General features: G+C 41.7%; 1 protein-coding gene across 6 annotated transcripts in view; it reads right to left on the bottom strand.

The window, feature by feature from the left end:
- Positions 1–14,698, bottom strand: part of FARP2 (FERM, ARH/RhoGEF and pleckstrin domain protein 2) — a 204,823-nt gene that overhangs the window by 10,359 nt on the left and 179,766 nt on the right. For 5 of the 6 annotated variants that reach the window (XR_007775960.1, XM_050965343.1, XM_050965341.1 and 2 more), the window contains 8 exons: positions 13,675–13,912; positions 8,219–8,349; positions 7,184–7,252; positions 6,665–6,754; positions 6,211–6,231; positions 5,847–5,929; positions 2,195–2,313; positions 1,324–1,487 (listed from right to left, as the gene is read on the bottom strand). Coding sequence is in view for 5 of the 6 variants with exons in the window: in XM_050965343.1 (XP_050821300.1) it covers positions 1,324–1,487; positions 2,195–2,313; positions 5,847–5,929; positions 6,211–6,231; positions 6,665–6,754; positions 7,184–7,252; positions 8,219–8,349; positions 13,675–13,912 (915 nt within the window). In the remaining variant the exon portion in view is untranslated. The remainder of the gene's footprint in view (positions 1–1,323; positions 1,488–2,194; positions 2,314–5,846; positions 5,930–6,210; positions 6,232–6,664; positions 6,755–7,183; positions 7,253–8,218; positions 8,350–13,674; positions 13,913–14,698) is intronic. The other variant, XM_050965344.1, reaches the window with a different exon arrangement.

Here is a 14,698-nt window from a genome sequence, read left to right as displayed (position 1 = left end):
AGAATCTGAAATACAGAGCAAAGAAAAAAGGTGCTGGGAGAATGCATACTGCAATCCTAGAGTCAGTAGGTATACAGCTCACAGCACTTCAGATATCACAGTGATCTGGTGCCATTCATAAATTTGCCAAAGGAAGCAAGGCCAGGTTCCTTCAAACGGGATCCAGTTTGCCTGCTGGCAAGATGACAAACTCACGGTCTCCACGTCAATGTAAAAGGTTTATAAAACTTCCCACAATGAGTTGATTAGTTTGCTATGTAAACCATGAAAATCCAGGTGCTCCAGTTTAATGCCTAGCTGCACTTCCTTCCATTAAACCCAAGTGCTTTGAGAACAGAACTCTCAGGAAGATAGGAAGGTGGAAATATGCAAAGGTACTAAAGTAACCATGTTTTCTCCTTCAAGGCAACTACTATATATTCCCACTTGTGGGAATCTAGCAAGCAGTACGATCCTCCTGGAAGGCGGGCCCGGGAGGTGTAACTAGACAAGGATTGCAGAACTGCCTCCCAAAGGAAGCCTCAAATCTGGATACAAATTCAAGAGTAATGCTGTGTGTACAGAAATCCAGGTGGCAGCCCTGCAGATTTTTATGGTGGAAACACAGGCAGAGTGAGCTCTAACACACTAGCTAACATAGAACAAGTCTCTATTGAATAGAAATGTTGTGTTGGGCCAATGGATCGGGCCCAGCAAAATAGTGAGGAGAAAGCTCTGCTTCCTGCTTCCCAAAGCTCAGCAGGGCTGGTTCAGGGGAGGGAACATCCCTGCTTCCCAAAGCTCAGCAGGGCTGGTTCAGGGGAGGGAACATCGCACAAATGGGAATATGCAGAGGCCCTCTTGAAGGAGAAATAGTTCAACTTTATGAAAATATTGAGAGTAAAGCAGTTTCTAAGTCCAGGGACAATGAAGGAAGTACAGTAGCTAATTAGCACCCAATCCCAGGGTTTAGTAGCTCAGGATTGGCTCTAAACTAGAACACCATTGGCAGAAAGAGAAAAATAGTCAGTTCCCTCTGGAGAGGCTGAGGATTTCAAGAAACTCAAGTTAAAAATTCTGTCTTAGAAGTTTCCTAGTTTTCCTTTTACATTTTTCTTCTTCAAAACACTCCCTTGAATAAGAACACTGTGGTGGAGTAGCGACATGTGTATATATACACACACAGACACACATGCATGTTCAAACATTTATTAACCCTTCACCCACTCACTCTCTGATCACCACAGAAATGACTGATGGCAACAAACGTATACTGGAGAAAGATCAGGTGGTGAATGAATTGAGACAGACATTGAGAAGTGGGAGCTGTGCCCTATAGGGTACCTCGACAGCCACACTGTGGTCAGTCATGGAGACACTGGTGTTGCGGTACCAGCACACGTGCATTGTAGTGTTGGCACGGTGGTGGCTCTGCCTGTCCAGGGAGCTACGAGAAGACTGTATGTCATCTTCGGATTCCTGCTCTAGAGAGACCTCATCAGAGGATCCTGGGGGAGGAGAATTCAGCGGCAGTTTAAGAAAACGGTGATACATAGCCTGTGGCAGAAACTGGGATTTCATGGAACATCTGCAACTTTTTCTTGAACCTACCCAACACTAACAGACAGTATGAATGTGCTACACAGCTCCTGAAAGTCACACTGAACAGATCATTCTCGCTGTCATGATCCAACTGCGTTTGGGATATCTGACTCATATTAAAACACTGAGCATATGTTTTACAATATCACATCCAGAGAAGGATGTGACTTGGAAAGATCCCCTTCTCACTGTGCAACAGAGAAAATTCACCGAAAAAAGGAATTCATATGCTTCATCACAGACCATAGTAAAAACAGCCTCTCATAGACAGAAAACAGTGTATCAGGAACTTCTTGTCCATCAAAGATACCAGCTTCTATGGATTGGACAAAGCACTGTGTGGTTAAACAGGGGAATATTCTCCAAAATAAGAGATGGTTAAGGGGATTATGGACCATGCAAAACACATTATTGCTTTGCAGCACAAACTTCTGTCTGCTGAGTCTCAAAATACCAGAAACATCACTATAGCTAGGGGAGTTACTCTAAGGAAAATGAGGAAACAGCACTCCATTATCATATACCACTTATCCTTCCTGTCTGAGAATTTGGAAGATGCAGGGATCACAGCACCATTTGCATTATGTTAATAAAGAAGGAAAATGCTACTTACTGTTAGAGCGATTACACATGGAGTTTTCCAAAAACATGTCATATTTCTCACTCGATTTTTTGGCCATTTCAATCGCCATGTTTAGGTCTTCCATCCACTTCCCCATCTCCAAACGGGTACTGCAAAACAAAGAGTGCTGCTGGCTAAGCATCCTGGTTTTGGACTGGGACATAGTGCTAGATTTTTGAATCAAGATGAACTTTGATATCCCAGCATTCTGAGCTACCAAAATATGACGTTTGTTCACAGTTTATCATATAGCAACAGAAGCGGCTTTCCTGACAGGGAGTTAAGTTCCACAACTTCATGTGTGCAAAGTCATAGAAAATTTCACTCCTCCCCATCCTCCTGCCATCTGAAATCAACCTGGGCTTGTTAGAAAAGTATAGAGGACAGTTGCAATGCTCATTGGCCCATCCCGTGCAGTGGTAACTTAATTAAGTTGATCTCCCCTGAACTTAATTCCCTCCAGACCTGAGCTATGACACTACTCTCAAGGGAGCTGATGTACCCAAATTTTAAAAACAGAAGCCCTTTAAAAAAAATCCAACATTTCCCAACATATATCATAGAAAATAGGAGACATTTGTGGTAACTAACTATAAGGAAAACCTTGTAACCTCAGATAGCTGTGGTAACTGCTGGCAAAAGCTGACTTTTTAGTTGGTGACCACCTTACTAAGGAATCACTTAGTAAAGTTTCAGAGTGGTAGCTGTGTTAGTCTGTATCAGCAAAAAGAACAGGAGTACTTGTGGCACCTTAGACACTAACAAATTTATTTGAGCATAAGCTTTCATGGGCTAAAACCCATTTCACTGGATGCATGGAATGGAAAATACAGTAGGAAGATAGATATACTTATGAAGTGGGTTTTAGCCCACGAAAGCTCATGGTCAAATAAATTTGTTAGTCTCTAAGGTGCCACAAGTACTCCTGTTCTTTTTGCTGATACAGACTAACACAGCTACCACTCTGAAATTTTACTAAGTGATTCCTTATGAAGCCTTCTGATGGGGATCTTGCCTTTTAAATGCGGAAAATCAAAGACAGGGCTCAAACATTTAATTACAGATAATTCTGGTAAATATATTGCAGCACGCCTTTAAAATGTAAGACACAGAATGGGAGGGTGGAGTAGGGAGAAATTAGAGTTCATGATTACCAAGCAGTTGAAGACACATGTTTAAAATAACAGTTTAAAAATCACACAATCTATACTGAAAAGGTGAGAGAATAGATAGACAGCAGACTGTCAGACTCAACTGCTGTATAATTTTAACATGTTCTAGGGTTGTGTGCCACACATATATTGGGATGAAATTACAAGGAATATCACCATTCTTTATATGGGCTTTATGACTTATCTACTTTTTTTGAGATAAGAAATACTTTCTGACTGAAGATCGTATTAAAGGAAGGCATCTTAGACTGAGTAGGTAGAATGACACTGAAAATGATAATACTGAAGCATTTAAAGCATGGCACTCCTTTTAAAAAGGATATCTATTTTAGCTTTCATCTTCCAGAATGAGGCTACGTCCAGACTACCTGCCGTATCGGCGGGTTAAAATCGATTGCTCGGGGATCGATATATCGCGTCTCATCTAGTCGCGATATATCGATCCCCGAGCGCGCTTATATCGATTCCGGAACTCCATCAACCCCAATGGAGTTGCGGAATCGACAGGGAGAGCCGCAAACATCGATTCCGCGTGGTGAGGACGGGTGAGTAATCCAATCTTAGATATTCGACTTCAGCTACGTTATTCACGTAGCTGAAGTTGCGTATCTAAGATCGATTTCCCCCCGTAGTGTGGACCAGCCCTAAAACAGAGAATGAAAGATGCTGAAGATTTATTTCAGAGCATATGGAAACCATTTATAGATTATATGGATGACACTGTGATTACTGGGTAAGAACTTCATAGGTCATATTTTTTATTTTCTGGAATAGTTGCTACAGAGTAATTTTTTCCTTTTAGTATCAAGACAAAGCATTTGCTCTTTTTCAAGTTTTAGAAAAAGCCTGTCAAACATTTCCAAGTTATGACGGGGTGAAAAAAATTATATACTCTTTGATTTTAATGATATTTCTAAGCTTTGTTTTGGCTCACAGTTGACTAAAAAATGGCTGAACTTCAAAACTGACATGTTCAGGTAAGCTAGCACTCGAAAAGGGTTAATTTAGTCCTTTTGTTAATATGAAAAATATAAAATAAGTGACTGGTAGCCATTAAAAACTTGATTTCACGAAGATTTGGCAATAGCTTTTGCTAACATTAGGAGCTATGAAACTAGCTGAATAAAAAAAACCTACGAAGAATATGTAACCTTTAGATTAAGGGTTCCAATTCTGCATCACCCGTGCATGCATAAGTTCAACTGAATCCCATGGGAATTTTAGATGCACAAGAACTACTGGGGTCTGTTCTTAGAAGATTGTAGAAATTGTAAATTATATTTTACATCTGGAGTATGGAGAGATTACATCATGAGTATAAAGAAAAACAATAAACCTGAGTGACAGTAAACCAACAAACAATAGACCAATCCAGTTTTAAAAGAGTCTTTTTAGCAACAAATATTACAAATTCTGTCGTGAAATACAATGGTTTACCTTACAGTAACACTGAGGTAACAAATTTATATGCTCCAAATCTGGAAATGGAAAAGTTTAGGTTCTCACTAATTTAGCCAGTCTCTTTGTACATCCTGTCCTTTCTACAGCATATATTTATCACCTTAGTGTGAAGTTTTGCCTTGCAAAATTGATTTACAAATGTATCAATCCCAACTGTAATCCTTATGTAGGCAAAGCTCACATTGAATTAACCGGAGACTTCCCTCAGTAATGACTGAATAAAGACTGAAAGATTTAGTTTATAGGTCATGTAAATATTCTGTTTTCTAATCACTTTAAAAAAGCAAATTACAGAGAACTGAATATTGTGCAGAAGAAAAGTTTACTTTTGTAAATCAGTTCTCTGGATTATGTACCATTCCTTTTAGGTCACGTCTTTTACTATCTACCTGAAAGCTGAATATGAGAGAAAGGTCTTGATTTATTGTTGTGTTGTCCAGCAGGGAGCTGCTGCTAACACTCAATTTTCTAAAAGAGGAAAGGGCTAAGTTGAAAAGAACTTTGTTTACTTTACAAGCCATCCTTGAACTCATCTCATTTCCTGGCTTGTGCAATGCCTCCGCTACATCTGCCCAGGAATTCTGCACTTCTTAATCCCATTTTCATTTTCTACATTTTAACTGGGAGTTGGAAATATGTTAGAGAGCCAAAAAAACCCCATGTTTAGGTCGTCAAATAGCATCACTTGTATCTTTCCCCCTTTTCCTGTTTTAAATTAATTGGTTAAAGGCTTTCACTGCAAGCTCAGTCAGCTCATCAGGAAACAAGGCACTAGCAATGTCACTTCTGCTGCTGTTCCTTTAAGAATGCGTGGTTTGCTTAGATCAAATACTCCTTTCTGTAACATGGCATTAATAAAAGGTGTTTAAATGCTGAATATTTTAAACCTATTGTCAAAACCAATCTTTCCTGAGGGCCCATGAAGCACTCCTTTGGCCCCAGCAATCAGCAGCCAAATGTTTAATCCAAGGGCTCTTACCTGCTTGTGGCTAGGAAGAAGAAATACATACCTTGCTGCCACTACTATTGTTTTCTGAGCTGAATAGATTGTGAAGCAGTGTGGGACAGACCATTCATTCTCACTCTCTTCCACCTAACATCAAGAAAAAAGGTTTCTCTCATCACTCACTCTGCAATGGTATGTACCCAAGTTGTTCTCTCGGGTTAGATAGGAACTCATTCACAACACCATGACTTCAGAGTTGCCACAAGTATAAAAAAGTCAGCTACTTCAAAAGCACTCAAAGTCTATTTTGGTTCTACACAGGAATCTATGTGTTATAGTTCTAGTGCCACATCTGTAGGCTGTGTAAGTGCCATAGCCAATGGGGTTGGAAAGGAGCAACTCCAGCTAAGGTACATCTTATTACTCACCGGAGGATCCAGCACTATTAACTGTAAGTCAAAGAAAGAAAGAATAGCTCCATTAGAAGAAGGGGCAGAAGAGCTGATACGGCTAGTTGTGAAAAACAACAGCACAGATCAGCATTCCCAGATCAGTCTCAAACAGTCATGCAAAAGTGAAGAGTTAAACAAGGTTTGTCTTCAGATTGCTTTGCTAGTGAGGTGAAAAGAATGACTGCTTTGTCTGCTGGCATCACACACAGATTAAAGCATGAAAAAGGTCCAGTCCACATCTCCATGGTCTTTGACAACCCTAGCAGCGAGGCTGCTTTCAACAGCCTGGAAGCACCTCACTCCTGACCAATAGATGAGACTTTAGTTCAGCATAACTGCATGAAGTGAATGCATCAAGAGGCCTCCGCGCACAGTGGCTTATTTATTTATTGAATCAATGCTGTGGTGCACTTTGAAAGAAACTACTTACCAGCATGCCATGCAGAGGAAGGTGTCCATGAATTTTGAACTGATTGGTACCCGTGACTCCTTTGCTTGTGTACAGCAACATATCTGAGAACTGACAGAGGAAAGAGGAATATAAGCTGTATGCTTAAAAAGACATTACCAGGTACCTTTTCCACACAGATGTTTTGTTTAAGTTTGCCATTGTTTGTGATACCTTTTAAAAGCATGAAAATAAAGTTTCTTTCTTTACCAATTTTGTCCATTTCCATTAAAAACATTTGCTTTGTTTCTCTAATGGAGCTTGATATTAACATGGCTTTTTAAATGTACTTAAATTAAATAAATGGGTGTAAGTAAACAGTCAGAAAATGTACTGGATTACTGCTGTCCTCCACATACCATGAGAAGTAACTCAGTGAACTTTTGGTTAGCATGTTGAGCTCCATCATCTCTGTACTGGGACTCAATCCCTGAAAAACAGCTTGGTTTGTGGCTATGCCTTGAGGACACTTGATGTGTAGACAGCAAAGGAAGCACTCACCAGAAAGAACATCCTCTGCTGTAAACCTTTTTTAGTGAGCTTGTACAAGCAACCCTCCCGGATAAATTCCTGTGCGGAAAAAGAAAGTTACATTAAGCTTTGCCTTTCTCCAAGTGCACAGAGTTTTGAGGTCTCTTCCTTTTCCCCACTTTCTCCTTGCTGCAAACACCATTTGGAATTAGTGAGAAAAGGTAATTTCTGATAAAAGGCTGGACTTTAGCACAGTGGCTACTGAACTAATGTCCCATTAACCCTATAGAACGCTAAACTGTCCATTAGTTCTCTGATGTGCCACACTATCATTATGAGGATCAGAAAAATTATATATCTAGAATCTAAAAAATTCTCCCAAAGTCACGGATATTCAAGGTTAATGCTAACACTGTGGCATCAACTCTGTTGATGCTCCTCTCATCAATGTTATATTCTCCATATTCTCTCAGGCCATTTTAAAGCAGAGAGAAATCAGAGACAGACCTAGCAGCGTGGTCATTGTTTGGTGACATAATGTATTGCCTCTTATCCAAGGGCCAATCATAACAGCTCACCAAGTAACTGTTGTACTCAGAGCAGGGCAATGGAATATCAATCTAAGTTGAACTACTTTTGTTTTTGTTCCTTACAGTCAGGGGCGGCTCTAGACATTTCACCGCCCTAAACACGGCAGCATGCCGCGGGGGGGCGCTCTGCCGGTCGCCAGTCACCGGTCCCGTGGCTCCGGTGGACCAGTGGACCCTCCGCAGGCATTCCGCTGAAGGCACCCTGCCTGCCGCCCTCCCAGTGACCGAGAGAGCGCCCCCCGCGGCATGCCGCCCCAAGCACGCGCTTGGCGTGCTGGGGCCTGGAGCCGCCCCTGCTTACAGTAACATTACATGGGGAAAATGTGACCTGATATCCTACAAGAACCCTTACAGGCTTTAAGATAAATACATATTTAAAGTCTGTGACAGGTAAATAAGTATGTTATATAAATGTTGTTCCTAAGTAGTTAAAGCCAATAAAGGCTTTAGAAGTTAAGCAAAGAAAGTTACCTACTCTGCCAGGTGCTATGAGGTTATCAATGCCAATCAAGTCATGTTGTAGCTCTGTCAGCTTCTGGAAATTCTCCAGGCGGATCAGGCTGTTTTGGAGCTGAGATGTCATCTCTGTAACCTCCTTCAGTGCATCTGCAGGAAAAGCAACACCAACACAGATCAGGGCTCCACAGACAAAGCCAGAGGTCCTAGCCATTAATCTGTCATCAGTTATTTTGTAACACTCAGTTAAAAGGGCTCAAATTTATGTATGCATTTATTTTTTAATCACACGGAGAATATCATGCAACTTCATGGTAATTACATGTTTCTGGAGATTACCAGGTAATTACAATTTCTAAATCCAAAAGTAATTACCATGTAACCAATACTTTAGTTTGAAAGTTAGAAAATATGACACTATGTGGTATGGCAACTTCTTTGCTACGTTTATATATTTAACCAAGCAAGAGTTTCTGAATGAGTATTACAACTTTTCCTTCACAGTAGGAAGCAAGAAATCATTTTCCAACTTGGATTAAAAATATTAAAGACAGTCAAAAGTGAAAAGGAAACAAGCTTTGGGAAATGGCAGAGGAGAAAAGGACTTTTCTATTCAAATAGAACAGTATTCATTAAAGCTATTTCTTTCTGCTACTAACAGCTGTTAATAAAATCTCCTATTCTGGGGTGGTGCTTTTGAAGGTGATGTTGCTTTCATACAGGGACGATTGTACCAGAATATGGCAGAAGACTCCTAAGCCCCAAACTACAGTGTTTAAAAATATATATATATATAAAAAAAAAATTTTTTTAAAACACAAGTGAACTCATGCTTTGAACTTAAACATTTTCCTGCCAGTTTTGTGCTTTTCCATTTGGCATTTTCTATTATTTTTAAATGCTATTGAATTTACTAGACTATTAATTTCACAACTTGAATTTACAGCATTTTAAGACAAAACATCTCTCTTTGTGGGCTAATATCATCACTGTTTAAATGACTGCAGAACGAGCAAGCCACACTTTTTGTAGGTCCAACCCAAAAAAAAGTAAAAAAATTACACACACACACACACACACACACACACACTTTCTCTCTCTCTCTATCTCACATACACACACTCTTTAATTTATTTTCTCTTCAATAGCAAATTTGCTAATCAGTATGTCTGCCCAGGGAAAGGACAAAATCCAGTCTCCAGAGCTGTCAATCACAGGCAATATATATCAGAACTTGACTACCCAAGTTTCTTAGTTCAGTGTAGACAGCTCTCCAGATATTAAGCACCCTTTTATTTTTTGGGGGGAGGGGGCGGTGATGGCAAAATGATGATAAAAACAGTAAAACTCTGTGGACTTTTAGCCATGAAGCCAGATGGAAAAACATAGCACCTCCTCTTCCAGTGGAAGATAGGCAATGTTTGTAGTTCAGATGCCCTTCTGGCAGGGGTAAAAGAAACAAGGAAACCTATTTTTATAGGCAAAGTGGCAAGATACTTCTTGGAACAGCTAAAACAACTTTTCATTCAACGAAGAAAAAAACAGGTTGGGAAACTTCAGTAATTTGGATGGGCTCAGAAATCCCATCATCTATGGTTGCAGCACCAGTTTTCCGTTATTTGAGTCTGTTATTCATCCAGTGCAGACACTGCACTTTCAGGAAAGTGATGAACACTCCCAACTCCAGGCCAACGAGTTTAAATAGGACAATTTGTGGGATGCTGTAATCCTCATGTCCCAGGTTCCACATACCATGTCTGTATCTTATTCACATCCTTGCACAAGTCATGGAGATGAATTTCTGCCTTGCCATCATTAAAAGAACACCAACCTGATTCAAATATCCCTTGGCTTTGAAAACTGGCCTTTCATAATCTAGCTGTCAAACTTTGTTTGAGACAAAGTTACATCTGAGAGGTATTAGGACTGGGTCTCAGATGACCATGTCTACCAGAATCAAAGTCTACAAGCTTTCATAAGATGATTGATGGCTTCCTTTCCTTCACAAATCTGGGGGTTGGACTGAAGACAATTCTTCACATGCAGAAAAGGTGGTGAATCCTATTACAATTCTGGCAGCTGCTTAACTGCATCCTGAACCTGCTGCTGATGGGGATTCAGCTATCTGCTCTCACTGGTATCACTGTCTTGGGTAGGTATGTGAACATAGGCCAGGGAGGGGTGAGCTGGATGCCCTTTGTACCAGCTTCTTTTCTGCTTGTGGTCCCTTTTGCTGATCTGACATGCTGCAATTAGCTGCTTCTGACGGGCAACTCACCTCTGTTTCAGTCCAGCACAGGTACTTCAGAGATGGTGTTGCACAGTATCCTGCAGTGGGAAGGTAAGCATCTCTGAGAGAGTGGCCAAAAGCAGGAGACTGCCTGGAAACACGAGCTCAGTGGCCTTGGAGAAGGTTGCTTCTAATCACACAGGAGATGATCCAAGAATGAGACTCTCTAAAAAAGCATTGCTTGAGTGCCATGCCAACAGGGCACTACTCAGAGAAAAAGACACTCAGACCTCTACCAGCAGTAGCTGAACAAAGAGATTCCCTGCTCTAAAGGTGCTCAAATGGCATCTGTCTGTAGTACACAGCAAGATGGAGCAACTACTGGAGGAACCAACCAGGGGCTGTTTTCATCTTGACTTGCTGCTTACAAACATGGAAGAATTGGAAGGGGAAGTAGGAGTGGGTGGCAACATGCGCAGCAGTGACCATGAGATGACTGAGTTCAGGATACTCACAAAAGGAAGAAAGGAGAGTAGCAAAATATGGACCCTGGACTTTAGAAAAGCATAGTAAATATGGCAAGTGACCAGCTTGGCTTAACAGTGAAATCTTCAGAGACCTTAAACACAAAAAGGAAGCTTACAAGAAGTGGAAACTTGGACAGATGACTATGGAGGAGTATAAAAATATTGCTTGAGCATACAGGGGTGTAATCAGGAAGGCCAAAACACAATCGCAGTTGCAGCTAGCAAGGGATGTGAAGAGTGACAAGAAGGGTTTCTACAGGTATGTTAGCAACAAGAAAAAGGTTGGGGAAAGCGTGGGACCCTTAATGAATGGGGGAGGCAATCTAGAGACAGACAATGTGGAAAAAGCTGAAGCACTCAATGCTTTTTTTGCCTCTCTGTCTTCACAGACAAGGTCAGCTCCCAGACAGCTGTCCTGGGCAACACAATATGGGGAGGAGGAGAGCAGCCCTCAATGGTGAAAGAACAGGTTAAGGACTATTTAGAAAAAGCTGGACGTGCACAAGTCCATGGGTCCAGATCTAATGCATTCGAGGGTGCTGAGGAAATTGCCTGATATGATTACAGAGCCATTGGCCATTTTCTCTGGAAACTCGTGATGATCAGGGGAGGTCCCGGACGATTGGACAAAAGACAAATATAGTGCTCTTCTTTAAAAAAGAGAAGAAGGAGAACCTGGGGAATTACAGACCTCCCCTCAGTCCCTGGAGAAATCTTGGAGCAGGTACTCAAGGAATCCATTTTGAAACACTTGGAGGACAGGAAGATGATCAGGAACAGTACACATGGATTCACAAAGGGCAAGTCATTCCTGACCAACCTAACTGCCTTCTATGATAGGATAACTGGCTCTGTGGATATGGGGAAATTGGTGGATATGGTATATCTTGACTTTAGCAAAGCTTTTGATATGGTCTCCCATAATATTCTTGCCAGCAAGTAAAAACAGTATGAATTGGATGAATGGACTATAAGGTGGATAGAAAGCTGGCTAGATTGTCGGGCTCAATGGGTAGTGATCAACAGCTTGATGTCTAGTTGGCAGCTGGTATCAAGTGGAGTGCCCAGAGGTCAGTCCTGGGGCCGGTTTATTAATGATCTGGATGATGGGATGGATTGCACCCTCAGTAAGTTTGCAGATGACATTAAGCTGGGGGGAGAGGTAGATATGCTGGAGGGTAGGGATAGGGTCTAGAGTGACCTAGACAAATTGGAGGATTGGGCCAAAAGAAATCTGATGAGGTTCAACAAGGACAAGTGCAGAGTCCTGCAGTTAGGACAGAAGAATCCCATGCACCGCTACAGGCTGGGGACTGACTGGCTAAGCAGCAGTTCTGCAGAAAAGGACTTGGGGATTACAGTGGATGAGAAGCTGGATATGAGTCAGCAGTGTGCCCTTGTTGCCAAGAAGGCCAATGGCATATTCGGCTGTATTAGTAGGAGGATTACCAGCAGAACGAGGGAAGTGATTATTCCCCTCTATTTGGCACTGGTGAGGCCAAACCTGGAGTATTGCATCCAGTTTTGGTCCCCCCACTACAGAAGGGATGTGGACAAATTGAAGAGAGTCCGGCGGATGTCAGTGAAAACGATCGGGGGGATGGGACACATGACTTATGAGGAGAGGCTGAGGGAACTGGGGTTATTTAGTCTGCAGAAGACAAGAGTGAGGGGGATTTGATTGCAGCCTTCAACTACCTGAAGGGGGGTTCCAAAGAGGATGGACCTAGGTTCTTTTCAGTGGTGGCAGATGACAGAAGAAGCAGCAAGGGTCTCAAGTTGCAGTGAGGGAAGTCTAGGTGGAGTATTAGGAAAAATTATTTCACTAGGAGGGTGGTGAAGCACTGGAATGGATTACCTAGGGAGGTGGTGGAATCTCCATCCTTGGAGGTTTTTTAAGGCCTGGCTTGACAAAGTCCTGGCTGGGATGATTTAGTTGGTTTTGGTCCTGCTTTGAGCAGGGATTGGATTGGATGATCTCCTGAAGTCTCTCCCAACCCTAATCTTCTATGATTCTACCTGTAACACAGAAGAGAAGCCAAATAAAAGTGCAAAAAGAGCTAGCACACCCGAGAACATGGTAGCCTCTGCAAAGGAAACTCACTACTAGGCACTTGTCTGAGTGGTGCTGGTCACACTCAAATGCTGGACAGGTAGTCTAGGAGTTCTTCAATGGAAGCAGAAATTTTGAAGAGGGAGGATGGATCGGATTGCTTGTTATTGGTAGTTCTGAAGAATGTCTCCTGAGCTAAATGGCAGAACCCAGACGGAACAGTTACAAGACATATCTTCATAAGAAAAATACATATTTAGGTTGAGATTTTCAAGGCCACCTAGGGGATTAAATTTAATAGAAGATGTGTCTAAATCCTCTAGACATCTTTGCGAATCTCAGCCAAGAAAGCTAGATACCTATACAGCTCCCATCTTCATAGTTTTGTGAGCAACTGCCACATACATAAAAATAGAAACACTTTCAGCCTGGAGGAGAAACAGCATAGCTTCTAGGTGGCGAGCTTGCTTGTGACCCACATGACAGAGAAAGAGAGGGCGAGTTCTGTGTATAACAAAATTTTTGAGGAAAGCTAAGTCAAAGAAATGAGTTTTGCATTTAGTTCTGAGCTGCAATACTTCTAGATCCACTAAGAGATGCTAAAATGCAAAACTGATATAAAAGAGAGAACAGAATTCAGACTAGCATCTTCACTGCTCACTCACTCCTGCAGTCGGCATAGTCCTGGTGTTCTACTGTGTAGTGCTTGCAAAGTCTCCCCAGGATCAGCTTGTAGTGTATCAGCCGTTGGATGGGCTTGAGCAGGAAAGTGTTGAGTGGCAGATAGCAAACCTTTTGCAATTCAAACTCCTTATAAACCATTTCCAATTTCTTTAAGTGCTTAGTTGCTTTCTCCAGTTCTGTCAGGACCTCATCATGTTTCTGCAAGTAGCTGGTAAACTCCTGTTGGATCACAAGAGACACAGGAATGACTAGAAACTGGGGAAAAACCCTTAACATGGTCTAGATTTGACCAACGGACATCAACAAACACTTGCATCCCCTTGTCCCTCATCTTCAGTTTTATTTACAATACTGAAATATGAACAATATAAACAAAATCTGCATATGCCCTGACTGTTGGTAAAAATAAACATTTGCAATATCATATATTGTAACTGCTCTATTTAAAATCTCTTATAAATATATTCATATATGGTTGGCTGGCTTTTGTTCTCTGGACAGGGCAATTACTTATACTTTATAGGTGGCGTGGATAGCACTGCCTATTATTAAGGGTACCTGACACTTCCCACTACAAGACCCTGTTTTCAGTTGCTTATAACTTTGCAACCTTTAACTGTTTGGGCTGAAATTTTTCCTGCTGCATGTCTGTCTCAGGCTGAATATTTTTTTCTGGAAAATTTCAATCAAAACAGTTTAGCTATTTCTGATGCCCAGGCAGAGTAGGGGAGGAAGCCACTTGACTCAAATGCAAAGGGGACAAGAGCCGGACTGGAGGGAGGGAAAGGACTATATTGGTACAAGAAGACAGTTGTGACTGGTACTGGTTGGGCAAGGAGATTGAGAGTGGGAGCTGGGGAACGGGATGGAGGGGAGGCTGGGAGACATTGTGGGAGAGACCAGGAATGGGTGGGAGGAAACTGGGAGCCAGTTTGCAGGAGGAACTCTGAGATTAGACAAGGAGCAGGGAAGCGAAGGCAAGACTAAGATTGGCTGTACAAAGGG

Source organism: Gopherus flavomarginatus, chromosome 8, assembly GCF_025201925.1.
Source record: "Gopherus flavomarginatus isolate rGopFla2 chromosome 8, rGopFla2.mat.asm, whole genome shotgun sequence".
NCBI classification, from domain to species: domain Eukaryota; kingdom Metazoa; phylum Chordata; order Testudines; family Testudinidae; genus Gopherus; species Gopherus flavomarginatus.
The sequence above is the reverse complement of the archived record's forward strand: the minus strand, read 5'-3'. Positions and strand labels throughout refer to the sequence as shown.